The 26,051-nt window shown below is 30.1% G+C and overlaps 1 protein-coding gene across 4 annotated transcripts; it reads right to left on the reverse strand.

Annotated features, from left to right (window-relative positions):
- Positions 1 to 26,023, reverse strand: LOC130898851 (palmitoyltransferase ZDHHC15B). Of its 4 annotated transcripts, XM_057808421.1 has the most exons (9): positions 25,804 to 25,907; positions 25,516 to 25,747; positions 25,072 to 25,193; positions 24,498 to 24,845; positions 24,299 to 24,428; positions 24,079 to 24,208; positions 10,857 to 10,937; positions 6,726 to 6,754; positions 1 to 574 (listed from the first exon to the last, which is right to left on the reverse strand). In XM_057808421.1, exons 2-8 carry the CDS (start codon positions 25,646 to 25,648, stop codon positions 6,727 to 6,729), a joined length of 972 nt encoding a protein of 323 aa, XP_057664404.1. In that variant the 5' UTR covers positions 25,649 to 25,747; positions 25,804 to 25,907; the 3' UTR covers positions 1 to 574; position 6,726. The 4 variants fall into 4 exon arrangements, with proteins under 4 accessions (XP_057664404.1, XP_057664421.1, XP_057664395.1 ...); XM_057808438.1 differs by lacking the exon at positions 10,857 to 10,937; XM_057808412.1 differs by lacking the exon at positions 6,726 to 6,754.
- Between the last annotated feature and the right edge of the window lie 28 nt (positions 26,024 to 26,051).

Consider the following 26,051-nt stretch of genomic DNA (forward strand, 5'->3'; position numbering starts at 1 on the left):
CTCCTACTAATAGTTTTATTTAAAATCCATCACAGCACTAGTTTTTAAGTTCTTCACTTGACGGGTCAATTAATTACAGAAATACCATGTTCAGAATTTATATCTACATAGAGAATTGATCAGATTAACGAAGTACTCTGTGGACTAGGTTTTAGAGCATAAGATAGGTTAAATAATAACGACAGTACGGTAAACAATTTGGACCTCTATTATGACAGTTCCCCACTTCCGTAGAATAAGTGAAGGATTCAAACTACATGTTAAATCTGAGATAAACGTGTTACGTTGCCAATTTCATTTTTTCCCGTGGCCTCAACGATTTACAACGAACAGCATTTAATATTAACCTATCTCAACTCGACCTTATAAATAAAACAATATATCATCTATCTTATAAATATTTCATAACAAAAATACCAAAATATCTCCTCAATTAAATTACAGATAGAATACAGCGTTTTATTTAATTCATGGACGTCAAACAGATTCAACGTCATCTTCATAGTTCCGATGTAAAAGTGATTCTTGATCTTCATCTATTTGTCGCTGTGGAAATGTTAGTCCATCGCCCAAACTGCATAAAATACATAACAGTTAAATCAAGCAAGTACATTAGAGTTTATAAAATTAGCAAAATATTACTCACAATATAAATTTAGTAGCAGCTAACAGTAAAAAAGTGTATATATTTTAACAAATCTCAAATTATTAAAATAATGGATATTGTCGTCTAAAGGGTTTCTACAAATGCTAACCAGATTTTATTAAAAAAACTATATGAATATATGAAAATATTTATTCTCTATTTTTTCAAATGTCACATTTTATACATGAAAGAAAAAACTAGGAATCATTAAAAAGCACACTTAGAATTTTCAATATACTTTTTGTCAATCTATACTTATGCAGAGTCTTTCATCTGAATAGTTTATAGTGCTCCATTTTATCAGACCCTCTCAAGGGCATTTCGCAATTTTCACAATGTATGCAAATATCATGAAAAATATATGTTTAATTGGAAGACCCTGAAAGTATCACATATAAAAAACGCTAGCATAAGTGGTAAGTTACATTAAAAGGGGTTAAAATGTGATGTTAGGTTTTCCTTGCTTTTGCCGGATTAACATAAGTGTATGAAATGTTTACTAAAATTCCTCGTTGAAGTTTCTGTTTCTTAAAAATCAATTCGTAAAATTCAATTAATATTATTTTCTGTTTGCGACCCGCTGAGACACGTTGGTAGAGAATTGAATTTATTCATATATAAAATATCACATGACTACACAATATATTAAACAAAATTGGATTGATTAAAAACACTATGTTCATATTTACATTTTAAATGATTTCAAAATGACATATAATATAATAACAGGAAGAAATAATAGTTTTATTTCTAGAAAATGCATACTTTAGAGTATAAGGTGAAATGTAGATAAAAATGTAATAAAATTATCATTTTGTTATTAGTTACTTTTTGATATGCGAGCTGTGTTTTCATTTATTTGACACTGAACACATCAATATAAGGAACTCCCGAAGGTTCTTTCATCAATTGTTTAGAGAAATCTTAATCAGTGAAGACAATGTAAATTCAGCTGAATTCTTCACTTTTATTTTCTGTTTTGAAAGAAATCTCAAATTGAAGTTTTGACAGCAAATCTCGATTCACGGCTAGAATCCTTTTAAGTAAACGGTCCTAATTTGAAAACTTGTTCATGTCTTTTGCTTTACTATATTAATATTTACATATAAATGTATTCTTACGATACCTTGTACCGGGGTCACATGTGAACGAGTTTATTCTAAACTTTAATTTGTCAAAATGAAGTTCGGTCTTTAGGTCCAGTCTGCTTTTTATTAATGTGAAAAGGGATTTATTTCATGATTTAGCCGAAAATAAAATCATAGATGGAGTAGCTTTAATAAATCAGTTGCTTACAAAGAAGCTGTTACTTTAAGGTTAGAGAAGTGGCATGTATAATCATCTCAGTAAAGTTAAGCCCCTTCTATTCTAGTATAACAACTTTGCAACTGTTACATACACAGAACTTTTTGATTATTATTATTTATTTACACAAATAATAAAATACTTCATTTTATTTTGAAGTCCCTTAGAATTATAGGCAGTTTTTTCTTAATGGGAAAAATATACTTATGTGTTCATCGTCTGGAAAATAATTGATTAATTAACTAATCTATATTTCTATCATCGTCACTTTGAATATGGAATTTTGATTCCTATTTAAAATTTTTACAAGAATTTATACAACTCAAAGCCACCACAAATCTCAATTATTTATTTCTCAGACAATTAATACCTAATTATTGGAAAGGAAAATATATTAACGTTAGTCTACTTTGGTGTTTCATTGCCACGTTCCCAATAAGAAACTACTCATAATATATATATATATATATATATATATATATATATATATATATATATATATATGTATGTATGTATGTAACGAAATCTTTGCCAGCTATATTATATATCGTAATATGTATTTATATGAAAACCTAAACCCAGCTGAATGAACAGAAAAATAGGTAATTTAGAAAAAGCAAGATATTTAAATTGGGCAATTATTGAAATAAAGATTCGATACAAATAGTAGGAACAGATTCAGAAATAAGGACATAAGGGAAATGACGCAACCATTACCAATAAAATGAAAAATCAACGGTTGAACGGTATAGTATGGATATATAATGAGGTTGAGCTTACGAATAAAGGAAGGTGAAATAAAGAAAGTAAGTAAACCGACAAAAAGCATAGAAGTCCTAGAATACAATGGATGATATGGACGAAATAAAGTAATAGCTAATCACTAAGAATGATGATGTCTTGTAGGTCCCAATTGCCTGGGTAATCTCTTTGCAGCCCCCTTGGTCGCCCTAGTGTAAGGAGGCTCTCCAAAATTAGAGAATCTTCTGGGCTTTCAAGCAAAGCTCACCCATAAAGTGAAATACTAGGATATTTCTATGTTAAGAGCTTAACAGTTGTAGTGGATATGTATCGTAGTTCCTTCCTCTTTCCCACAGAACTGACAGTTTGGATCGGCGGCTCTACCCGTGTTGTATCTGTGATAATTGAGTGTCCTGTGATTAGGCCTACCAGTCTTTGCCTCCCCTCTACTCAGCTTCAAAAATTCCGCTGCCTAGCCTGAGGAATTTGTCTCACCTATGTGGATAGAAGAGAACACAACGCTTCGCATTGAAAGAAGAAAATGACAATTCGGTTTTACTGCCCTTGAAAAAAATACGAAAGCTTTGTCAAATATGAAAGTTTTGCTCACAGTGTAATTCATTGACAATGGGGTCTTGTATCGAAAGTTGTGAATTGTCGTAGGATCACTGAAAAATATCATTTTGAAATTATGCTCCGTATGCGTGACAAACAGCGGAGAAATCGACCTGAAAAACAATTCATGGTAAAAATAACACTGTTCCCTAGATATGACCATTTGCATACTTTTTCCTATTACTATAGCCGAGAAGGATATTTTGAAAGGGATTAAGCCATCTTAGTACAACTAAATTTAAATCTTATAGAAGGAATTTGTTAATTCTGGTAAGAAAATCTAAATATATCAAATTTTACTGTAACTGCTACAAACATACTGCTCTTTTTTCTGCTTATTTTATCCTAAAATTAAGTTGATTTATTTCTTGCTCAATTCTACTGCGTATTGTTGTAACTAAACTCGTTCAAAATCAGTAATGACACATGTCAAATCATTCGCATGGAAATATTTATAATAGTAGCATTTTTTTAGCAAATCTTATATTTTGAGCTTTTTGTGTTTGTATAAGTATCTGTAATAATAATAATAAAAGAATTTCAACAAGCTAACTTGCTGGACCTCAAATAGGCAAAAGCTAGAATCCAGGATCAATACACCAAAAGATGCAGGCAATCAACACCTAGGTCACGCCCGCTTTAATGTACTCTTTTGGAATCCTGAAGTGGACGAGAACAGAGCTAGAGGGTATTCAGAGGTTGACACGAGCAATGATGACGAAGAACAACAATCTACACCCGTCATCCACTATTAGAGTAACATTACCCCAAAAAGAGGAGAGGCTTGATCGACTTTCTTAACCTGCATTCTCGACAGGTAATGAATTCTTTCATAGGAAATCAGAAACCTCAACTCTACACCGGATTATATCCAAGGCGGATAAGGATTAATCTCCCCTCAAACTCGCATCTCCAGAATCTCACTTAAATATAGTATTGGACTATGAGAAGCTGGAACTGTGGTTACGAAAGGTACTACACGGTAGACATAATCACGATCTCAACCAGCCGCATGTTGACAAAGAAGCTATAAACAGATGGTTTACTGACGGCAATCTCTTTTCAGAGAACGAAGGCTTCATGATGACTATCCAGGATCAAGTTATAGACACGAATAACTACAGGAAAAATGTTATCAAGAATCCGTACACTACACATTATCACCGATAGACAGGTGACGAATAACAGACCTGACATCGTGGTAGTTGATGGAAGAGTCAATTCTTGTCTATATAGCTATACCGAACACTCACAACGTTCTCAACAAACACCACGAGAAACTGGCCAAATATGCGGATCTTGCAATTGAGATTAAACAGATGTGGCATAGTGAAAATGTGAAAATAGTCCCAGATAGGCCTATACTAGAAGATAATGAAAAAATCTCATTTTCTCATTATATTTTCATTTTATTAAAAGATAGTTTTTTAATTTTTATATACACAAAATTCTTGGACGCTCATATGTTGGTCAAAACGAGTATTATAAGGCAATACGTGTATAAAAAAAGTACATTTAATTCGGTCATATATCAAATTCAAATTGGATGAATTCAATTGTAACTAAACAATGAAATAAGACAAATGAAAAATAGTGCATAATTAAACGAATTTGAATCTTAGAGGATAATCACTCTCCCCTGTCATAGTATTTGAAATGGGAATAAGCTACTGTCCCCCACCCCTCAACCTTGTTTTTGAACGATTTCGCCCTGGCCTCCCCAACTCCATGTCAACATAGATACACTAACACCGATATGCTAAATTGTCGGCTCAAATTTGACACGCCTCGCGCATGACGTCATGCTGGAAATAGAATTTTTTCTGTGCTATTAAGTTTAGGTTGAAGTTGTACGTATTTAGTGGATTTTTGTATGTTTTGTGATCTTTTTTGTGTTTAGCAGCTATAATAATCACAGTTGACTCAATTTTCTTTTAAAAGATTGTACTTTCTATTGCCATAATGCCGTCGCTACATGCAAAAACACTAATCGAAATACCAAAAACAAACAGGTATTAAATACATTGGTTTCAAGTAGTGCACAGGACCCTGTAGAGGAGGATAAATATTATTTAAAATATGGTAAATGAATGTCGTAAATCACAAAATAACACACACAATTTTATCCAACAATTATACTTATTTTATTTGTTTGATTCACTTTTAGAATTATAAACAAGAACGGTTTCACTCTGGTTCGAAATACTTAGATACTATACCCATTATTTATGCGTTATTTATTTTAGCTCGAGTCTGTTCCATTTATTTAGAAGAGGGTAGTTCTATATCATGCAAAATGTTCAGGTTTAAAACTTATTTATTTACCTATATATAATTCCATCATGAATTTCATATTTTGCTAATCTTATTTTAAATTTCACGGAACAGGCAGGAAATTATATTCCTTGTAAGCCGCACGCGGCCTTAAGAACGTGAGATTAAAATGGTGAATTCAATATCCATATAAATAATACGTATATAGACAAGTATTTGCATCAAATATTACTTTTGGACTCGACATAAAACTTTATAACAGGTATATAGCATACATTATACTTCAATTTTGATTCTAACGTGACGTCACATTGTGTGAGAGAGATCGCGCATGCCTGTGCATAGGCATACCGTGTATGTGTATCGTGATGTCACCGACTATCATTAACGAAACAAAACCTGGAGATTAACCTGGATACTCTTAATGGTCTCCTAGATCACAAATTGGTTCCAGCAAATCTTCACCATATTGTGGTACTGGAAAGTAATCGATCATAAGTTCTTCTATAATCTGCATTCAGCGCGTTATTTTTCTAGTACGCACAAGTCGGATAACTGAAACTTGAGGAATACCTAGTCTATCCGCGATTGGATGATTCGGCAAATCGATCCAAATCATGCAAAGCCACTATTATTGCTCTATTGAACAATGAAATTCTATTACCAGGTATAATTGCAAAAAAACTCAACAATCACACTAAATCGATAAGAACATATTTTAAACATTGGTATTCGAAATAGTTGGAAATTGAAAATAATTAAAGATTAAATGTATAAAAAAGCCTTGATAAATATTTTGTTTTCAAAGTGACGTGGGAGGTCCAAGAATTTTGGAGATGTTAGTATATTAATGTAAATAATGCTAAACTTCTTTGTTCGATTCTCAATGATTTTAGCTTGTTCTTTCTATTAATGTTTAGAGGGTTCTATATTTCTTTATTGTATAATTTCAACTGAGTATTATTATATTTTGTTATGGTTCTTGTGATATAGAATCAATTTTCATTAAAATTCACAATTATCGTGCAACATTTTTTATGTAGTTAGTTTAGTGATATTAGTATGCTTTCATATTTAAGCATGATTTAGATTTGTTAGAAAAACATAAATCCATGGTTATTTTTTAAAATCCGAACCTACCTACCTCATTTCGGTAACAGGGTAATAGTGTCCCTAGAATTATAAAAAAAAAATAATCAATACAAATTGTCTTGTACTAATTCATACATTATTTGAAATTTATCAACCTTTTTCCAAGATTAATATGATTCCATACAATCTACGCCAGCTATATTAAGGAAGTAATCAGTGATAAACATTACTGAGCTGAACACCAGTATATTTAAAAAGAATACTGAGAATGTTTTCTTACTTATTTTATAAATAATTTTAAATTTAATTTGTTCGTTGTAAAACCCCATTTTACAGAATTCCATTCGTTAGTAGTTATGTTAAAGAAGTATGTTACATGGTGATGTACGACTTAATTCAAAAATAGATGCACCAGATCTAATTGAAAAAATATGTTATGAAGAGCAAAAAATTATAACGTTTTAACGAATGAAATAACCTGGTCAACTATTCCTATATTAATGTTTTAATTTTTTTTTCACCCATATCACCGAACCACTTTCGTCCTGGGTGATTGTAAAATTTTAATAATTGCTCAATTAAGAGTTAGTTCTTCAATATTCCATTTTTTCTTTTCTCTCAAATTTCTACAAAAATGTTATATCTAATCTTCATACATAGATAAAAATAAAACAGAAATTTTCTTTTGGCTAATTAAGATTTAAAAAATAGTATAGATTGATTATAAAATTCAAAATAACAACTGTCGGTCAAAATTACCTCAAGATAAAGTTAACTTGAAATAAAAAGTATTCAAACTTAGTTGGTATTATATGAAAAAATTTTTTGTTGTCAATTTTTGAAAATATAATTAGTAACTAAATACAACACTAGAAGTATCCACAATATAATTCAAATAAAAAATATCAAATGAAAAATTTGAATCGATGTTATATTATCAATTATAGAAATACCCAAAATGTATTAAGAAAATTGAAGTACTTGTTAAGACAGGAAACAATATAAGTAGGCAAAAATTTTTAATGAAATTCTCTATTTATACAATCTATATTTCGTCTGTATACTGCTTTTTACATCTATAATTTTTCTCAATTCAAATGAAACTCTCTTAGCATAAAAAAGGTTTGACACTAAATCAAAGTCGTACTTCAAAATCCCTTCAAAATTTACAGGAATATCTAAAATTTGATCCTGGCAATATGGTGTCTCATGCCAGAGCATATTTTAGAAAATGACTTAAAAACACGTTTTGGAGGAGCAAAGATAATTTTGGTCTGCTGTATCTCCAAACTTCTCCCTCTAAATTATTGCTATGGCGTTAAAAAAGCAGGTTTATCAATTAGGGCATTTCTAAAATGTCAGTCTAGAAATTATTATTGAGAATACCAGACAATTATTGCCTATATGATATAGGTACTTTTGATAGAAGAATGTATAATTTTAGATTTCGAGTATTGCCCAAGTTTTTATTTTAAAACAGGTGTTCTATAACCTTTCCACATATACAATTTACTGAATACAATATGAAACATTTCATTGTGGATACTTTAATGTCTTTTACATCACAATTAGCTGACAATGTACTCAAAACAGACACTTCACACTTATTCCAAATGCCACTTCAGTTTACTCTTAAGAATATAAATGGAATAAAAAAGTACAGGTGGCAATTGAACAGTACTTCTAGTACTATTTGACAGATGAATGTCAAAAGTAGGTTATTTGATATAATTTGATAACATCAAAGAAAGTTTTTTCAAGGTTGCTGCCAACTCATAAGAATACTAAAATTATATTTGACCAATAAAATTTATGAGACTCATAAAACCTTATATGTTAATGAGAAGACATATCACAATTAATACTGCAAATAAACATATGTCCTGCAACTGTCGAAGTAATGAATTTAAATACGGTATACAGTATATAAGCAATTTTTCAAATAGATAGATCCACAAACCAGAAGTTTTAATATGATGTAATTTAAACTCTGTTGGAGAATTGAAATTCAATTAGTACATTTTAACAAAACAATGTATGCCAGTTTGTTTGACAAATATCTGCATACACTTTAATTTAAAATATCTAAATAACATTAAGAAATATTAAAGCTTAACTGATTAAAAAAAATGTAGGAAAATGCATCAAATTATATAGAACGCTTTATGCAGATCACATATTTGGATATTATGATGTCAATAAAACGAAATGTTGATGGTTACACAGTGAGGACGAAACACATCAACCAATATATCTACCTGAGCTAGTTCAGTGTAAGTTTGCGCAATTTACTTAGAAGGATCCCTGATCACCTTTAAAAGTTTCACATTCACCTAAGTAGATATGGATATAAGCATGTTCTATCGGGTTACACAATTTTGGTTACATAAAAGATAGAATTTAGAAAAAAAGTTCAGAGTTACAAATAATAGCTTTCTCCTAAAACTACTGAACATTCAATAATTTTGTGTAGATTTCAGTATACGACATTAAGTAAGTACGATTATTCACCCAAAATAAATATAAAATGCTAGCAGCTTTTTATCTTCATCCAAGCATACCCAACCTAAGCAGTCAAACATGGACAACTTCAAAATAAAAAAATATAAAAGAAATGTACTACTGGAAGTTTCTTAAAATTATTTATTGCAATAAATAAAAAATCCACAGTGGCAACCAGTCTTCATAACAAGTTAAATTTGTGAAGTTAATGACTAAAATATAGGCCAAGCGAACTTTCTAAAAAATAGCTGTATTAAGTAGAGATTTGAAAGTCTAATATTTTACGAATGCTTGGAAATATCAGTTATGCATTTACATTATTTTCATGATGAGTTTAATTGGCTAGAACATTGTCTTTAGATTCAGAAAAATAGATGCAATACTTAAAATTAAGAAAAAATTTGCATTAGTTCATTTAACCCTCTATTTTTATATTAGGAAAATTAGAAACTGAGTTGCAGTCATCCATACAATATGAATAAGTCTGTAACAAAAAAATTGAAAGGTAACATTTTCACTAATTTGTATATCTAACATGTAAGAATGCCAAATTATAATGTCAATAAAAAACGTATCTTTAGTACAGTACTACATTTGATATATTTCAAATTACAGACAGACAAATACCTGAAAGCGTTACATCTTAATTCTTTTGTTTGAGAGATATCAGGTACCTAACAAAATGTGGTGACTCTGCAAAGTGTACTATTTTTGCACAAATGTTTTCCAATAGTATAAACAAACTATTTTAGAAAATGTAAAATCCAAAATATAAATTAAAAGCAAATTTGGCTAATTTAAAAAAACACACCACTATGTTTTAAGCATAACTCTCAATACTATTTCTAATATTTAAAACAAAAATAACTGTTAGTTGAGATAGAGCGGTGGTAACGACGATTTCTGAGGAAAGTTAGATAATTTTGAAAAAAAAATGAAAAAAGTGAAATTACAGTTAACAAATAGGTGTACTTACTAGTATTTCAATCAAAATAGATTGGACACTATAAAAAATGTGAATGTTTTTGAAAATTACTACCAGTAAATTAGAAATTTTATTACTTCTGGGTTGATGACATTCATCAGCTTACCATAAATAAGAAATCAAAGATATGCAGCATAAGGAGCTGCTGGAGATATGGTGAAGGGAAAACACTAATTTTAAAAGAATATTCATATTGTGGTGAATGTTCCAAATAAAAAATCTAGATAGTCATCATCATTTTTTCAAAATATTATACAACACTATATAATGAACTACACAAAATTCTTCTAGCATGTCATATAATTAAATCCATTAGATGCTCTTCACATTTTTTATTTTTTCACCAAATTATCATTTGAGATTCACAAATTAATATTAAAATGCTACTAGTATGAAAATTGATTGTTCATAGTAATATGTCTGTAATATCTTCAAAAAATTAACATCCCTTCATAAAATATCAGTCTTTCATGCCCTAAGCATATTTTTGAGATTTTAGTTCCCTATATTACTATTCTATCCAAAAAAGCTCATAATCACTGAACTGTTTTCTTTAATGAAACAATTTTGGAGAGAATAGGTGATTCATTCAGCCGAAATCCCTTTTATTAAGTTCGCCATGCCGACATAAAAGTATAGAATTAAAAATTATAATCTGCGTTAGCTAATTAGCATTAGTTAGGTACGTGTTCTGACCTGTTCCGGGTGTTGTCCATTGATTGATAGGTACTTGGCTGGAGTCGAGAGTGTACAGGATACTCTAAACCGTTACCCAAACTACAAAAAGTCATAAAAATTTTATATTATTCATTGTAGATTAATAACATAACAATAGCAAGGCAGTACCACCATCCAAAGCAAAGTAACGTAATGTAAACCTATATTAATACAAGATATTAGATCAATTGCAATAGTCCTAAGAAAGGTGGTTCTCTTTCAAATTACGCCTTCTAGTCGATTTTTAAACATCTAAGAATCCGTTATCTAAAGAGATCTTAATGACAAAACTTTCAATGTCTATTAAGATCAGGTGAGTTTTATTCTTTGACAAAATCAAAATACGAAAAACAATTGCAATAATACAGTAACTCAGACTTATAAATTTATTGTGATAATAGTACATTATACTACAAAGGGCGAAATATGAACTTTCGGCCCGTGTAGTGTATATGATTTTTCTTCATATCTCGGTCGAAGGTACATACTTCCGTTCCTAGTAGCATGGACGAAAAAGCTCAGACATTTAACCCATTTTTGATAGAATTTTTTATTCAAATACCTATACAGTGAATTTAAAGAAAAGCTCAAGGAATGATGCCATATTCAGTATGCCTATCAAGTGTTACTAATAATTTCTAGTTTTTCCGTTATCTTCTTTTTACTGTTTAAGGTAAGAATAAACCTGTCTTGAGAGTATTCAACACAAACGATTATAAAAAATTGAAAATTAGAATCGATAAAAACCTAAATATTAGGAATTACAGTGGCACAGACAACATTAGAGGATGTATAATCCCTGCCTAAAAGGCTCACTAAATTTGAATATTAAGAAAAATAAAACTTGGAATTGAGCAAATACTCAAATTTTTGGAAATACAAATCATAAATACCAGCAACTGATGGAATATGCAATTTTGATTTGGAGAAGCTCATATGCAAATAATTAGCAAAAATCTTGACACAATCAAAATTGGCATGTTAGGTTATACAATTTTAAACAACCATTGTAACCACAGCCGAATTCTTTCTTCACGACTATGCAATGTGGTTGTACAATATAGTATATACTTTCTACACTTTTCCAAACTCAATATTAAATATTTCATTTAATTTCAAATAAATTCTATAGTAAATATAGCAAATTTAAACGGCAGATTATTGTGATAAGATTATAAAAATGTATCAACTACATTAAATTAATTTAGAGATATCTTCTACATGAACGAATCCGTAATTCACTTGGTTCATAGACACTCCAATTTTCTAGAAATATAACAATACTTTTTATTTACTATTAAATCCTAATTTTGTTGTTCTTTTCAACATACACATACCTGGTACACACCTGAACATAAATTACCTATTTATGATATTCAAAAGGTAATCATGACATTATAATAATAGGAAATGTTTAAATAAAGGTATTTACATAAAATCAGAATAAAAATAAGTTTTACTAGTATATGCGATGTTTAAAAATCGATTTATATTACTTATAAATATTTATCATTAATTTCAGAAATATATTAGTAAAATGTAAATTTTCAGAAAAGCATTTCAACTTGTTCCTACATATGTTTTTGAGTAAATAATCGAGTGGTTTCTTTATAATCAATTCTATAAAATACTAGGCTGGTTGCTACTGTTGTAGGTGTCAATCATAGATATGAAAAATGGAAGAATGAGCTTCGACAAGTGAGCATTGAAAATTTCTCCACCCTTTTCTACTTTAGTGGGAATTTGGAGTTTATTTGTAAACGGACCTCGTGCCCTGGTACTTTGATTACTATAATTCATGTATTTTATAAGTACCCAGAAATTCTATTAAATGCACTGAGGAGGAAATAGACATATCAGTGACGTGTCGACGGGGGCCTCCAGCAGGACCGGACCCTTTCTCAGAGCCAAAAAATATGATAAGGTTCTATGAAACAATCAAATAATTTATATATTGCAAAATATAACTAGAATCTAATTGTAATGTCAAATGGTACTATTAATTAACACAGTAAATTTATTTTTGTAAACCTACAAAAAGCACTCTCGAAAGGGCCAAAACAACAAAATTTTTAACTCCACCAAAGGTTCCGTGAACTAATGTACTGAACTGTCAAATGTGGTCACTTACATCAGTGGTTATATAATAACAATGTTGGAAAACAATTTGAAGATTGTATTTTAGCTTGCCATTTGATGACAGAATCAGTGAAAGAAAATTCCTACAGTTTGTCATTTTATAAAAATAGAAGTATGTTGTTGCATGTTGTTTTATTATATCTTATGATATTGATTATCAAAATTTGTTGTCGTAAATAATCAATAATCAATCAATAATCACATGCCACATTATCATAATATATACTGTTAACATAACTTTATAAAAAAACAATAACTTGTGCAATTGCATTATATTAATTTTATTAAAAATATATAAATACGGACTGTTGAATATTAGACCATCTATTTATGTTATTATGTGTACCTATTTCAACTTTCATGTAGGTAGTAGAACAACTAATTAGATTTAAAAAGTTTGAATATGGTTTTACAGCTATTTGCATTATAACAATTAGTTTCAATATTTTCAACTAATTCAATCAAAAATATGAAATGGTTACTAAAATCAAGATAAAATATATGCGAAGCTGATTATATTTGATATAACTAACTTCCAAATGGATACCAACTTTACTTACGACTTCAAATCATCATATTGTAATTAATGAAAGTTCAACAATTAGTTTACGTATATAATATTGTACAGTTCTTCCAATATCAATTGCAGAAGACAGTTATGCGAGGATTAATTTAATTAAGAAATGAAAAATAATATTTACTCCCCGTATAGAATTCGGTAACAAACCGTTAGTCCACATGGACTCTGTTTAGCAATGAAAACATCGAAATTGCACAGTGTAGTGAGGATATAGACAAGTATGAATTTAAGAATAAAGAATTGCTGAATTACCTAGAATAAATAAATATTCCATTTATCGAGTAGTCTCGAAAGGGGTTGCTGTGGATCATTCACAGAATCGAAAAACATGTAAAGAAAAAGTGAAACAGTTGACAAAGCTACTCAAGATTTTATACGTATTACAATTTATAATTTATATAAGGAAAACAGGGTTGTGACATTAGAAGTAATACAACAAAAGGTAGCAGATTATCCAGGATACAATTATACCAGTTGCGTCAAGTTTTGTCAGCATGTGGTTTTAAAGACAAAAAACTGAATAAACGGATGGCAATAACAGACTCGTTCGATGGCGACAAGATTATTTGTGTCAACTTAAAAACTATCGAAGTTCTAATAGACACATAATTTATCTAGATGAAACATAGTTTAACAGTCACGATGTAGTAAATTTGGTTTGGGTTGATAATAGTGTAAAAATTGTTGTTTAAATGGACCATGTTCTAAAGAGCATTATAATTATTAATATCTGCTTAAAAAAATTAAAAACTGTGCAGTTGATTATCATGAAGATATGACAGCAAAATTATTTGAAAAGCGGTTTAATGAACAGCGTTTAGCTAACATTCGACCACAGTCAGTAATCGTTATGGACAACGCATCCTATAACTTGTGGCAACTCCTTAAGATACCAAATAGTAGTAGTAAAAAAGATCAAATGTTAGCATGTATGTCTGTAAAAAATATTATTATTCCTGTCAGTGATTGTAAAAAAGACCCAACAAAGAATTGATTACTGTTTTAAAGGTCTAAAGTTTGATAAAATTTATTTAAGAGTTAATTATGGGCAAACGTAGAATCTGAATAACGAAAATGTAATCAGTCTCCAAAACTGAGTAAAGGGGTTGTAGAATTCGTAAATAAAGTTCTAGCAACAGACCGCCAAATGCTTTGGAAAAACTGTGTTGAACGTGTTATTGAAGAAGAAGATGTGTATGTGGTAGCACCCTCTTTACAACACATCATAATTCAATCAAATGATGACCCTAGTTCAGACGATTCTGACTACCAATATTATTTAGAAAAATACTTTGGAATTGAAATGATTTTTTTCTTTTGTTTAATTTGCAAAGAATTCATTTTCCTTTATGGTTTTTGCAAAGAATTCATTTTCCTTTATGGTTTTTGCTTTGAAATTTCGTTTTCCAGAAAAAAAAACGAATGGGGTACAAAATGGGCACAGTTCACGTCTGGTACCCTGTTTAAACGAAACTTCCTTACGGGCAGGTACATTTTACTCGTCTATTTACGTTTAATAATTTTTTATTCAGTTGTAGTAAGTTAACAAGTTCCAAGTATACTATATTTAAGTGTATCTGTCTAAATAATGGCCTATAATGCCGTCCAATTAACAATGATTCGATTGCTTTTTAACGAATACTTTCTCTCATAAGATTTACATATTTTCAAAAGTGTTTATAAAAATAATAAATTTATGAGGTAGTTTTTAAAATCTTCAACTGATATTGGAAGAACTATAATCAAAATTTCTCAAGGTTATCAGGGAGCAATTGATTTTTATTTTTCTAGTAATGGAAACATAATCTAGTCAAATAATTTATCATTAATGAATAGAATTTAATTATAAATTAATCACATCTATAATGATGTTTGCTTATCTGATTAATGTATAATTTGACAAACAACAGAAATTATTAATCTAAAAAATATGCTTTATGGTCAAATTTCGTATGATTTGTTTAAATAAATTTACTTACCAGCAGTGTTTCATAAAAACAAACGTGCTCATTATTTTCCGTCACAGGTAATTTTTATAATGAATGGGAGTATTACCTTAGATCCAGGATCATTTGTATATAGGAGGAATTATTAGTTAGTTTGAAAAAAATAAAACAGTTTTCACCGATAGCTAGAGAATTACGAGTAAACCTTTCCTATATACCAGAAAATATCAAAGTCTTACAAAAGCAATTTGAAGGACAGGAACTTTTTAGAAGTTGAAAACAGTTTCGCTAGGAAAATTTTATTGTTAGTTTTCGTCATGTTTCTAATGTTATCTGTCAAAATTTCACATAAATCTGACATACAGATTTGTTTTAATACTCGTATAAAAAGAAAGTTTTCTTTGTTGAATATGGAGAGAAGAGAAGTTCTACTCTTACTCTACATTTTTACGCTGACATCCGATTAGATAAACCAAGAAACAGTTACATAAATACATACACCTCCAAAAGTCTTGGCCCCCCTTGTTTATATATCTTCTTATCTTATCATACAAATAAAAGCAATTAGGAAAGAAAAATCTGTTTTCGTATGAAAATATTCAGAATTTTGTAAAAGAGGTCAGTTTTGAATTGTAGTGTGTATAGAAAATATTCGTTGAAGTTTGTCTAAGATGCCAGGAAATCCGATTTATCAATTTGATCGAGAAAGAGTTGTAGCCCTACACCAAGAGGTTTTCTAAAATCATGAGATTGCTGGGCGTTTAAATATGCCGCGAACTTCGATAAGGCGGGTAGTGGCCCTTTTTCAAGAAACTGGTGGCGTTGCACGAAGGCCGGTGTCTGGTCGATCTAGAGTGACTTCAGAGAGGGAAGATCAGTATATGGCTAATTTCACTCGAAGATACCGAAGAATAACGGTAACAGCCCTTCGAAGTCATTTTTTGTATATCTACCGAAGAGTAATTTCGAGAAGTACCATAAGAAGGAGGTTACATTCTTTAAATCTCAGGGCAAGAAGACCTTTAAGGTTTCCTAAACTTCTACCTCGACATAGAGCTGAACGTCGCCAATGGGCCAAAGAGCATCGGAATTGGCTTTTACCCCAATGGCGCAATGTCTTATTTTCTGACGAGTCACGATTTGGTCTACAGAGTGATAGTCGCCGGGAAAGAATTTGGAGAGGCCCAGGTAGACGAGAGCGACTAATTTTCGCAAGAGGCGTTGTCCCTTATCAAGGTGGATCAGTTATGTTTTTGGGGGGGGGGGGGGGGGGTATAATGTATGGTCGCCGCACTCCACTTATTCTTATTGAGCGAACAATGACCGGTGCCATATACGCCCAAAACATTATCCAAGCAATCGTGCAACCTTTGCGCAACTAATATGGAGCAAATTTCATTTTTCAAGATGATAATGCCAGACCACATCGCGTACCAAGGGTACAGAATATGCTACAAGAGGGAAATATCCAAAGATTAAACTGGCCAGCAAACTCACCAGACATGAATCCCATCGAACATGTATGGGATTATCTTGGCAGAGCAATATCCAATAGAGAAAATCCCCCTTTAACTCTCCGGGACTTACTGCAGCTGTTCAAGAAGAGTGGAACAATATGCCCAATAATTTTATTGATGAGCTAATTCGTGGCATGCCAAGACGCGTTGGAGAATTAATTACAAGAAGAGGTGGAAACACTGTTATTAAGTTATGTTATTTTCAGTATTCATATTTTTTTCTTAAAAAAAAAAGATTTTATTTTGTTTTTTTTTTCGGATTTATTCTACAAAATTCTGCCTATTTTTACATGAATACAATTTTTTGCTTTGTAATTTTTTTTGTATGATAAGATAAACAAGTATTTGCAAACAAAAATCCTCAAATTAAAATAAACTTGCCAAAAATTACCAAGGGGGCCAAGACTTTTTTGGTGTGTATTATCCTAAAGTGCTCCATCGGATACTGTATATTTTTCATGAAGGATTACATATGAGAAAACTATCTGCATGGGTTGTGCCGCGATTCTTTAATGCTGATCTAAAGCTCTGCGGCATAAAAAATTCAAACATGTTTTGCTATCTAATTCATAGTAGATGAAAGAGTCCACTATTCTCCAGAAATAAAAATTCAGTCGAAATAATAAATTAACTCGAGAAACGTGTTACCAATAAAGCAAAAACCCTTTTTCTGCCAATAAGGTCACGGCCATTATTATGCATTTGTTAAAAAATAATGTTTTGTACCGTCATAATTCGCCTCTCCATTCCTTCCCTATTGTTACAGAAAAATTAGCCAAACGGCGTTACGATTAATTGCCACATTCGTCATATTTATCTGTACTAGTTACCCCTACTACTTTCTATTCCCAAACAAAAAGCCCAGACAAATGAGTTCGTCCTGGCAAAGGCAAACGCGTATTTTGTGGATGGTTGGAAAAAATTTAGTTGAGTTAAAGGAAGATTGTGATATGTTGAAATAAAAAATCTTTTTTTAAGTAACTTTTTCATTGGAAAGTAACTCTTCCATCATTCGTATTTAAAAATTCATCAATTGGCCGCACATTGTTTTTACATTCATTTTTGTTTAATTTTATGAAGCAAGAGAGAGAAATGTAGTACTGACCAGAGGTGCTTTTGATGATGAAATATGTAAAAAAATGTAACAGGTTTGGGAAAGGAGGGGGAAAATGTATCATACATAAATCTGAATGAGATATGGAAATAGAATTATTACATAAATCAATAAGCAAAAGCAATTCGTAATGTAATATTGAATTGACCTGCACCAAATTATTCATATATTTGCAATCCATAAACTAAATTAAATATTTAAACAGAAAACCAACCTGGAATCCATATTTGAATTTTTACACAAAGTTAGACGTATTTATCATTGAAAGCAAAAACATGAATAACTAATACGAGGATATATTGAATAATTCTTAGCCTACTATAGAACCAAACAAATTTTAAAATGTCAAAACATTTTATTACTCAACATATTCTCCTCTTAATTGAATACATTTATTAGAGCGAACCTGCAATAGCTTTTATTACCTCCTCATTGGAAGAAAATTTACGACCTTTTAAAACCTTTCTTCAGTTGAGGAAAGAGATAATTATCGGACGGAGCCAAATCTGGTTAATAAAGGGGGCGTATTAGTAGTTCAAACCCTAAATTACGAATTTTTTGCATGACAACATGAGATTTGTGTGCAGAGGGGTTGTCCTGCAAAAACAAAACACCTTTGTATAGATTTCCGCGTCTTTTCTCTTTAATTTTTTCCCGTAGAATGGTCAGTAATGTCGAATAGTAACCTCCAGTTATTGATCTACCCTTATCCAATTATGATTACTCCATGACAAACCCAAAAAACAGAAACAACTTTTCCAGCAGATTTTTGGACACGAAACTTCTTAGGTCTTGGAGAACCAGAGTGTCGCCATTCCATCGATTGTTGCTTTGTTTCTGGATCGTAGAAATGTACCCATAGTAACAATTCGGTTTAAGTCGGTCTACATCGTTTTCAAATCGAGCACAGATCGAACGCGAACCCTTGCACGCTTTTGGTCAACATTCAAACATTTGGGGATCCAATTTGCAGCAATTTTTCTCATGTCCAAATTGACGTGAACTATATGATAAACGCGTTCGTGTGAAATATTCAGTGCTTCAGATATCTGTTTTAGCCCAATTCAACGGAGATAACTGCATCGATATTTTCTGGACTGACACAGAAACTGGCCTTCCCGATCGATCATAATCTTCAATAGAAAATTTACCTCTTTTGAAGCTTGCAGTTCAATTTTTCACGGTCGGATACGAAGGACATTGATTACCAAGGGTATTTAGCAAATCTTCGTAAATCTGCTTACCTCTTAACCCTTTTAAATACAGGTACTTGATGATGGCTCGATACTCCAATTTTCGATTTTCACAATTTTGGTGGACATCTTTTTTCTTTTAATTTATTGCGTAACTCTGGTTTACTTTTTTGACGAAAAACTTTACACTGACACTTCTAATAAGTTATTGTTCGTCGCTATGGTAACGCAATATTTTGTTTATACATGGAGCTGGTCTAGGCTAACTAGATATCAATACATCCATGAGAAATCAGCAGGCCAAATAAAAAAAATCAAACTTAACAGGTCATCATCAGGCAAATTAGTTGGGCCCGATATTTTTGATAGACATACACGGTGGACATATGTACATTAGTTTCAGGATACTTTTTTTATTTATAAACAACCCCAGAGAGAAATGTTTAGTGAAATTCCAATCTGATCAGAAAGAGATCAACGAGTAATATTATTTTACCCTATATCACTTGGATTGGAAAACTTATAACTGGGGTCTTACTCACTAGTGGACCTTAGAGTATAATGTTTTAATAACACTTAAACTAGCGTATTACACTTATCTGCACTATGCTCTGCTTTCTCACTAAATAATTGCACTAACTGGAAGGGTTTAATCCTCTAAAGTCTTCTGGTCATGTTTGTGTTATCTAGGAGCTGGATTGTCTCGACGTTCACATGTTGAAGCAGCCGATGTTCATGGCTTCTGGTAAATTCGGTTGTGATTTGGTTAACAGTTTCCATCTGGATATCCCGATGATGTTCCTTAGTGTCATATTATGGAATCGTTGAATAATGTCGATGTTACTCTTACTGGCCCAACCCCAGTACCACAACTCCAAATAAGTCTCAATATTTGCTTTTTATGTTTAATATTAAGCTATCTACGTTTCTTTTTGACATAAATTCACGTCGAGAGTCATACCCAGATATTTTGCTGCATTAGCAATATTAACATTGTTACTTTTGATAGAAGTACCTATCTTTTTAATTCATAAAATTGATGTAAATGGATCTAGTTTCATACATTTTAATATTCTAATGTGGTCAATGAAAGTTTGTAACTTTTCAGCAGCTTCTTCGTGAGTATCTCCCATGGCCATAGCCGCCGTGTCAAGTAGCTATTGTGTGGTGTTCAACTTAAGGAAGGTCACTAGTGTACAACAGATAGAGTACTGGACCAAGTACGGTACCCTGGGGCACTCCTGCTTACTCTGAAATATCTGTCTGACAAATAAGACTTAGGGGTTTTGAATATTGTCTTGGTAGAACCATTTTCAATTTGTGGAATAATCCTTTGTGCCATACTTTATCAAACGCCTGTGAAACATCTAAGAAGAAAGTGGAACAGACCTTTTTTCTTCCAAGGATTTCTGTGCTTGATTCTATGGACTTGATCTATGGACGAGTAGTTTTCAGTTTTTTATCATCTATTATTGGCTTTAGGCTCTTAAGGAGTAGATTTTTATGGAGCTTCGAGATGACAGGCTGTAATGGAATCGATCTGTAAGATGAAACTTCGTGAAGAGACTTTCCTGGTGTGGAGATCATAATGAAATCTGCAACTTTCCACATCCTAGGAACATACTTCAATCTGAATGATGCTTTGATAACATTGCTAAGTTTTTGAGCTTTTTTTGTTAGTTGTTTTAGAACTTCGGTAGTAATCAGATCAAAGCCAAGGTTCTGGTTCATTTCAATCTTCAGAATCTTCTTTATCATTCGATTGGAAGGTCGTCTGTAGATGTTCTGCGAACCTGCATGCTTTTTGAGACATTTTTCGAGCCTAGGTCCCTCTGAATTTCTGATTGGTGGATTTTTTGAGACAGGTCTTTTCAGTAGTTACCAATAGATACATTTTTACACTCTAGATTTCTCGTTTTATTTGTATGAGAGACAATTCTTTAAAGGTGTAAAATGAGATTTCTTTATGCAAAAAGGTAAACTTGTAATATTTGATCTGTTTTTGATTCAATTAAACTACACTGTGGCCTTGGATAGGTAAAACGACTCGAGTAAGAGATAAAAAATTCACACTGGACTTATTACTGCAGGTTTAACACTAATTAGTAATATTTTAATAAAAGTAGAAAACCTAAAATCAAATGTCTCCAGTAGTCCTTCTCTTATATAATTTTTTTTTCAGAATTATCCAAAAGTTGCCTGTACTTGTTCTCTAGTAATTGATCGAACTGTGCCGAGAATTGGAATGTCTTCTTACTAAAATATTTGTTTTACCTTTTCCCATACAAAAAAATGCAATATACAAAAAAAAAATACAGTCGTCTGTATGTCACTTAATGGGATGTGTTAACTTGAAAAATCTTGAAAGCTATGTTATTTACAATAAATCGCTTTTTATTAGCAACAAGAAACTACTTCAAAAGATTTAAATATTTCGTGCTGATTTGTCTTGACTTTAGGTCTATTTTCATAGAAAATGTATTTAAAATGACAGATAAAAATATGGCGTTTTAACCTACTTTAGTATTTTTAAAAATATATTTTGATAAAGACTATTTTGTATGAAAAGAGACCTAACATAAGTTTTTTATGTGTTGTTCATTATTAACTGATAATTTATTTTGTTTTGTAAAGATCATTTATTCTTAATTTCTGATAATTTTATCTTGAGTTAATATTTTGGTACTTTTGAAATCAAATTCATGCTTTTCATTTTGTTCATGTTTATGTAATGTGGTTGATGCATTTTTAGTATATTTGTGACCATTTATCCTATTTTCCAGATATTGTATGGTCACTCCTATATAAATAGAATATATAAATAGAGTATAGAGTAAATGATATTCGATTTTTTTAGTTTTATTTAATTTTATATATAATAGAGACAATGTATTTTTCTATTTATATATTATAGGATTATAGGATATATTTCAGTTTTTCCTTTAATTGATTTGTATATATATATATATATATATATATATATATATATATATATATATATATATATATGTTCTCGATTTTAGGTCTCTTCTGTGTTAAAATTAGTTTTTCTTTTGATAATTTTTAAAAAGATAAATTTTGATGTTTCGACTTTTCTTTAAGAACATTTAGATGCATATATATATATATATATATATATATATATATATATATATATATATATATATATATATATATATATATTCTCCTTGGTTTGGATTTGTTTGTGAATATTGATTATGTAATAAGGTAGTTTCAAGTTTCTCAATTACTTCAGAGTGATATTCGGGTAAACTTAGATTTATAGCTCTATCTGTTAATCCTATCATGATACTGTTTTTTGTGTTTTTGGATGGTATGATTTATAATTTAGGTATCATTCAGAACACGTTTCTTTTGTTCTTTTGTATATAATTAAGTTTTATTTTATTATCATCAGTTTTAATGAGTGTCATATCTGGAAAATTTATATAGTCATTGTTTTCTATTTCTATTGTGAATTGGATTTTAGTGTTGAATATATAAAAGCATGTAGGAAATCATTACATTTATCATACGGAATTGCAGCTAAACAGTCATCAACATAGCGTTTGAAACATAATACACTGAATCTTATGTTTTTCATCACTTTTTCTTCTATATATTCTATTACAATTTGTGCCAAGTACGAAGAAATTGGAGATCCCATTGTACAACCATCCAGTTGTTGATGGAAATCATGGAATTGAAAATAATTATTCATTTGGATGAGTATTATGCCTTCAAGTAATTCATTGTAAGTGAGGGATGTATGTTGTTCAATTGAATTCCATTTTTCTTTAAAAATATGTGCTAGTAAATCATTTGGAATATTGGTGTACATTGAGACGATATCTAGAGATGTTATTTTATAATAATTATGTATATGTAATGTATCTAAGAAATTATTTAAGTATGAATGAATCTTTTATATAAAAATTTGTTTTAGTTAATTTTTCTAAAATATTCGCTATATATTTAGATAGATTACGAAATGGTGACTGGATATATGATACTATTGGACGTATTGGAATATTCTGCTTGTGTAATTTTGGTAGTCCATATAGTTTTGATGGTATTACATTGTGTGTTTGTAATTGTTTAGGATCAATTGTATCAATAGAACCATTATTTGAAAGTTTTGTATAACTAATTCATTCAAGAATCTTGCGAAACCAAAGGAATCGGCGAATATTTTTATTAACATTTAAAGATACAGGATCCAACCCAAAGTTTTGACTTTCAATATATCACATATTAATGTAATAGGTACATACCTTAGAAAGAAATCTAATAATATTATATAAGTACAACTGAATCAAAAATTAATTATTAATTAAAAATTAATTAAATTAATCAAAAAAAATTCAATAATTTAATTACCATGTTAAAATTGTCCAAAAAATTATATAGGTATGACTATGCAATATCTGGAAAATGGGATAAATGGTCATAAATATACTAAAAATGCATCAACCACATTACATAAATATGAACAAAATGAAAAGCATGAATTTGATTTCAAAAATAGCAAAATATCAACTGAAGATAAAAATTAGCAGAAATTAACAATCAAAGAAATGATCTTTGTAAGATATAAAGATATAAAAAAATATCAATTTCTGATAAACAAGAATATATATATATATATATATATATATATATATATATATATATATATATATATATATATATATATATAGTAAATGTAATACCTGGTACTGACTGGAAGAAACCATTTTTTAGGATGTTCTCCAAAAACTTCTTGAAAATTTTTGTACCTGCCTATATGAAACCCATACTTATCTGTTCCTACATCTCTAAAATTTGGTGGCCGGAACGCTTCTATTAACAAACCAAGTAATCAAAATCAATTGGTTTATATTGATTAATACATATCTATTTCATTGACCTGTTAATTTTATATTCACTTACCCAGTGTAGTTCGGTTTTCAACAACTAAGTAACAATGGTAACCAAATAGTGACAGTAAACTAATAGCGAACATTACAGAGACAAAAAATAGAAATAATATGTGGAATCGTCCCATACCTGGTAAGTCACCCTAAAAAATTGTATTTAATTATTTAGAAAATATGTACTGATATTGAATGAATGCATTTTAAAATCTCACCTTCCAAAAGGCAATGAAATAAGTAAGTGATGTAAGGGATACATATATACAGTATAAAAGTGCATATCCCAAAAACAATACAAAAAATTTGTAGTTTGTGAAGGACACACAATTGTTTATCCATGGACAGTGGTGATCCATTTTTAACACGCAAACACCACAAACAGAACAGTGGTGTGCCCTATCAGGCTTAAGAACTCTACATTTCTCACAAAAACGTACTCCTCCACTTAAAGTAATATTGGCAATAGGTAAACGTTTAGCTAAATTTTCTAACATGCTGTTTTGTGTTTCAAAGTTATCAGCGTTATTCATATAAGCTTCAAAAACATGATCAGGAACTGAATACTGAAAAATAAACAAGTTAGCACTAGTTAGACATTAATAAATATAGAAAACTTTATTAAAATAACTCCACAATTTCCAAAGTTTATAACTGAAGTGAGAAAAGATTAAGTTATTTGATATATGTTCATATTAATGTAACGCTAAAATCCAATGATTAGTAAAATTTTCATTTTAACAGTACAAAATTTGAAAATTATGAGATAACTTTCAGCAAAAAATCTCTTACTTTATTAGGCACTGTAGCTATATCTGTGAAAATTGTTTGCCAATATGCCCAACAAAACATGAAGAAGAAAATGTGGTAAAAAACTAGGTATAGCAATTGCTTAACCAGATCTTCAATGGTCACTAAAAAAACAATAATAAATTTTTATTTAAGTTAAACGATATTTATAATATTTCATTAAAAAAACAATTATATCTTTCCAAAAATTAACATAAAATTAATATAAATTTTGAGCTACAAATCCAAATGAAAATATATTTATTAATGAAGGTTGATTTTAAAATTTCAAACTGTCATGTAATCATAAATTATGTACTAGTAATTAGAAAAATACCGAATAAATGTAATATGACATGGTTGAATCGAGAATATTAGCCTACATTTGAGAATTCAATATATTTTAATTTTAAAATAACATTATACAAAAAATTGGGGAATAATTACATAGGCAAAGTTGAATAACATAAGCATAGTAAGACCAGACAACTATTGTTACAATAAATAAAACGGGTATCCATTTAACTGCCTTGAAACACCAGTAACATGGACCTTTATTATCACCCCCTGGTACTGCCATTAGAAGTATTGTTATTTACATTATCTGTACCAAACTATTTAATAAATCCATTTCTTAACTTTATCATCGGGATACATTAAGGCAAGGTTGAATGTTTATCTGCAATATTAAGAATAGAGAAATCGCCTAATGATACAGATAACATGTATACTAACATTCATAAAAATACAATTGAATATAAATTTCTTGTTTTATAATTACTTAATGTTACTTTTTACGTCTAGTACTACGTCAATTGTCAAATAATTCTTCTTTCTAATTTGTGATATAACCTACCAAATATATCAGTAATAGTTTTACATGTCATGTAAATTTGCAATTGTGATAAATAAATTATTTTTCTGGGTAGCAGTTTTTAGTAAATTATTTTTTGGCATACTGATGACATAAACTTTTCGGAATT

The sequence above is a fragment of the Diorhabda carinulata genome, chromosome 1 (assembly GCF_026250575.1).
Source record: "Diorhabda carinulata isolate Delta chromosome 1, icDioCari1.1, whole genome shotgun sequence".
NCBI classification, from domain to species: Eukaryota; Metazoa; Arthropoda; class Insecta; order Coleoptera; family Chrysomelidae; genus Diorhabda; species Diorhabda carinulata.

What these genes read in the sequence shown, in the direction of transcription:
- LOC130898851 (XM_057808412.1), bottom strand. Translation starts at nt 25,648, where the DNA reads ATGGCAGTACCAGGGGGTGATAATAAAGGTCCATGTTACTGGTGTTTC. An exon ending in TAGCTACAGTGCCTAATAAA is followed by an intron (nt 24,846 to 25,071) that starts GTAAGAGATTTT and finishes TTTATTTTTCAG; the next exon opens with TATTCAGTTCCTGATCATGT. An exon ending in TTTCTTCCAGTCAGTACCAG is followed by an intron (nt 10,938 to 24,078) that starts GTATTACATTTA and finishes GACTTTTTGTAG; the next exon opens with TTTGGGTAACGGTTTAGAGT.